The sequence below is a fragment of the Pelmatolapia mariae genome, linkage group LG6 (genome assembly GCF_036321145.2).
Source record: "Pelmatolapia mariae isolate MD_Pm_ZW linkage group LG6, Pm_UMD_F_2, whole genome shotgun sequence".
Classification (NCBI taxonomy): domain Eukaryota; kingdom Metazoa; phylum Chordata; class Actinopteri; order Cichliformes; family Cichlidae; genus Pelmatolapia; species Pelmatolapia mariae.
Genome location: NC_086232.1, coordinates 26,508,695 through 26,511,446, shown reverse-complemented (window position 1 = coordinate 26,511,446; position 2,752 = coordinate 26,508,695). Strand labels below are relative to the sequence as shown.

Genomic DNA, 2,752 nt, shown 5'->3' with positions numbered 1-2,752 from the left:
TGTGGTGATGGATGGATGATTGATTGATAATGTAGCTATGGCAGTTAGGTAGACAGGTATCTTTCTCCATATTTAGTTTTGTGTGTTAATCACTGTCGCCCGCTGCTACCCGTGAATGGCTCCTCTGTAGTTTACTTCAGTTTGCACATTTACAGGCATGTCTATCTTGAAATACACCTTGTATTTATATCTCACTATCCTTTATCTCTATTTGTGGCTGAGCTGGTTCAGAATAGGGCAGAGCTGGCACATCACAGAGCGAACATCTGAGTGGATTAGCAGCTCGGAGGACTTTAAAAACGGGTCGTCAGTCTGAGAGAGACACCACAAGTGAGAAAACGACAGACTCGCCAGACAGCATCAGAAAAACTCTTTGAGACTTTGAACAAAAGGTGAGATGAAACTGCAATTTTGTCAGCTCTTGTGCGAGGAGTTTAGGCTATTATTGCTTTGTATTACCTCAGATTCTTTTCTGCTTTTGTAACTACATCCTCACAGCAGAGAAAAACAGAGCACTGGCTTTACAGCTTTTCTTTTCATTCCTGAGTATCACGCCTGAAATGGAGTTGAAATGAGACATTTCATAAGAAGCAGTGCTTTGTGATGGCCTTTTTGTAAATACTGCTCAAGGCACTGTTGGGATTTCTGTTTCTTCTCTTTTATTGGATTTGGGTGAACTCGCTGGTTGAGGATTTTATTTTCAATGGTTAATGCACTCATAATTTAGTGATTTGCTTGGTTGTTTGCAAGCCTGGGTGTGAAATATAAGTGAGGGCGTAAAGTGTTTCCAGAAGGGATATGCAATGACTCCTCTGTAAAGAGGAGATTATTGATTGATGTAGCCGAACAAAGAAAAGAGGCAAATTCAGTTTTATTTCTATAACAACCTTTAGCACCAAGGCACTGGAACTGGTTTATGTAAGACAATAAAAGGCATGAAGAAACAGCATAAAAAAAAAGAAACCCACAGAAAGTGATTCACAAAGAAGAAGAAGAATAAGCGAAACACATGCTGAGAAAAAGAAATTACAAGTTCTCCTCCAATAAATCTGAATTGTTAGTGGTATCGTTGCAGGAAATCAACATATTAATGTTATTTTTTTAACCTGTTTTCTCTTTCAGGAACCAAACACAATGGCAGACGTCGCAACTCCCGCTGACAAGAAAGCACCTCCCAAATTTAAGCAGAGGACCGCACGCACCTTCAAGAGCAAGGCGCCCAAACCAGGCCAGAAGGGGTGAGATGCTTTCTTTATTTTGTTTTTAACATCACACGTGCAGCTTTTCTTCCATAACTTTTTCTTTCTTTCTGCTGGTTTTGCTCATCAAAGCTTGTTGTTTCTTCCAATTAGATTTGGAGACGACATCCCCGGCATGGAGGGTCTTGGCACAGACTTCACCGTGGTCTGCCCATGGGAAGCCTTTGGGGACATGGAGCTTAGCGACCTGGCGAAATATGGAATCGTCTAGAAACCTCAACTGTTTTCCTACACCGAGTCCTCCTGTCTCTCACCTCACAGCCCAGCTTTCCTTCTCCTCCCCAAAATACCCATCCTCATATTCATTGTCCCTCATGTAATTTGGGTTAAATTGCACACAAACTGATCAGCTAACAAAAACATTGCAGTATTTAGCTGTTTTTCTTCTTTCTTTTCCCCCTGTTTACCCCTCATGTGGTCCTACTGTCAATTAAGCAGCTAGAACTCTACAACCTGCACAGAGGAGGCAGCTTTTGATGTTTTAGAGGTTTGACCTGAAAACAAACCCCCTCACACTCTCTGTTGTCTCATGCACTTTATTCACCCAGCCCTCCCCCCACTTTTCCACCAATGCTCCATCGTCCTTTCCTACTTTTCCTAATCCCCAGCTTCTCTTCATCTCCCGAACCCCTCGCTTTCATCTCTAATAACCCATGCAGAGAAAAAATAATATATAAAAATGAATAAAAGACAGTTTGATATCTGTGATATCTTTGGACTGTTCTTCTTAACTCATCTACCACCTCTGCTCCCCAAAGCTGCTGATTAACAATGCACAGTCAATTTTGTGTATTAGCAAATTTCCCTTGTGTTCGTGTGTTTGTGCTTTTTTTAAAATTATTATCATGAGAAAGTCTATAATTCACAACCCGCCTGAGTGAATTAGATGAATCCTATATTTTCTCAGTAGAGAGAAATATTTTTAATGAACTCAATAAATGAGAATATTTTCCACTAAATACGTGTCTTTGTGTCTTAGCTCATATTAACACAGAAGGTTTAATTTAGGATTTTGCACACAGCAGTACAATAACCACAGACTCTGGTCTGATTCATTTGCAGGGTATAAAACGGTAAAATCCACAGTTATTAACTCAAATTGTTTTTTTAAAAGTAAAAAAATAATAAAATAAAACAAAACCGGCTTCAGGGACAAATTGTGAGCAAAAAATTGAAGACGAGGAGCGTAACTGAATATACTGTTTCCATGGCAACCAGACCTACTTATTCACAGAAGCAGTCTTTTGTTTTTTCTCCACCAGTGCAGAGAAAGGTTTGATAAATGAACACTGCAGCAAAGGTCGTGTTAGGTTAACCGATCAGCATCAAGTTGGCCGTGCTTACTAACTGCAGATAAAAACTAAAACGCACGTGTGCAAACAAATTAGTTTGCTTTTTAAATTTTTTACAGATTAATATTAATTTTATTTATAAAATTAATATTGTATGGCTCAAGAGTTGGGAGCTCGCCTTGTAATCGGAAGATTGCCGGT

At 39.5% G+C, this 2,752-nt stretch overlaps 1 protein-coding gene across 1 annotated transcript; it reads left to right on the top strand.

The window, feature by feature from the left end:
• Positions 1 to 263: 263 nt before the first annotated feature.
• LOC134628604 (retinal cone rhodopsin-sensitive cGMP 3',5'-cyclic phosphodiesterase subunit gamma-like) lies at positions 264 to 1,967 on the top strand. The gene is made up of 3 exons (XM_063475321.1): positions 264 to 392; positions 1,123 to 1,238; positions 1,353 to 1,967. Exons 2-3 carry the CDS (start codon positions 1,135 to 1,137, stop codon positions 1,468 to 1,470), a joined length of 222 nt encoding a protein of 73 aa, XP_063331391.1. The 5' UTR covers positions 264 to 392; positions 1,123 to 1,134; the 3' UTR covers positions 1,471 to 1,967.
• The last annotated feature ends 785 nt before the right edge of the window (positions 1,968 to 2,752 follow it).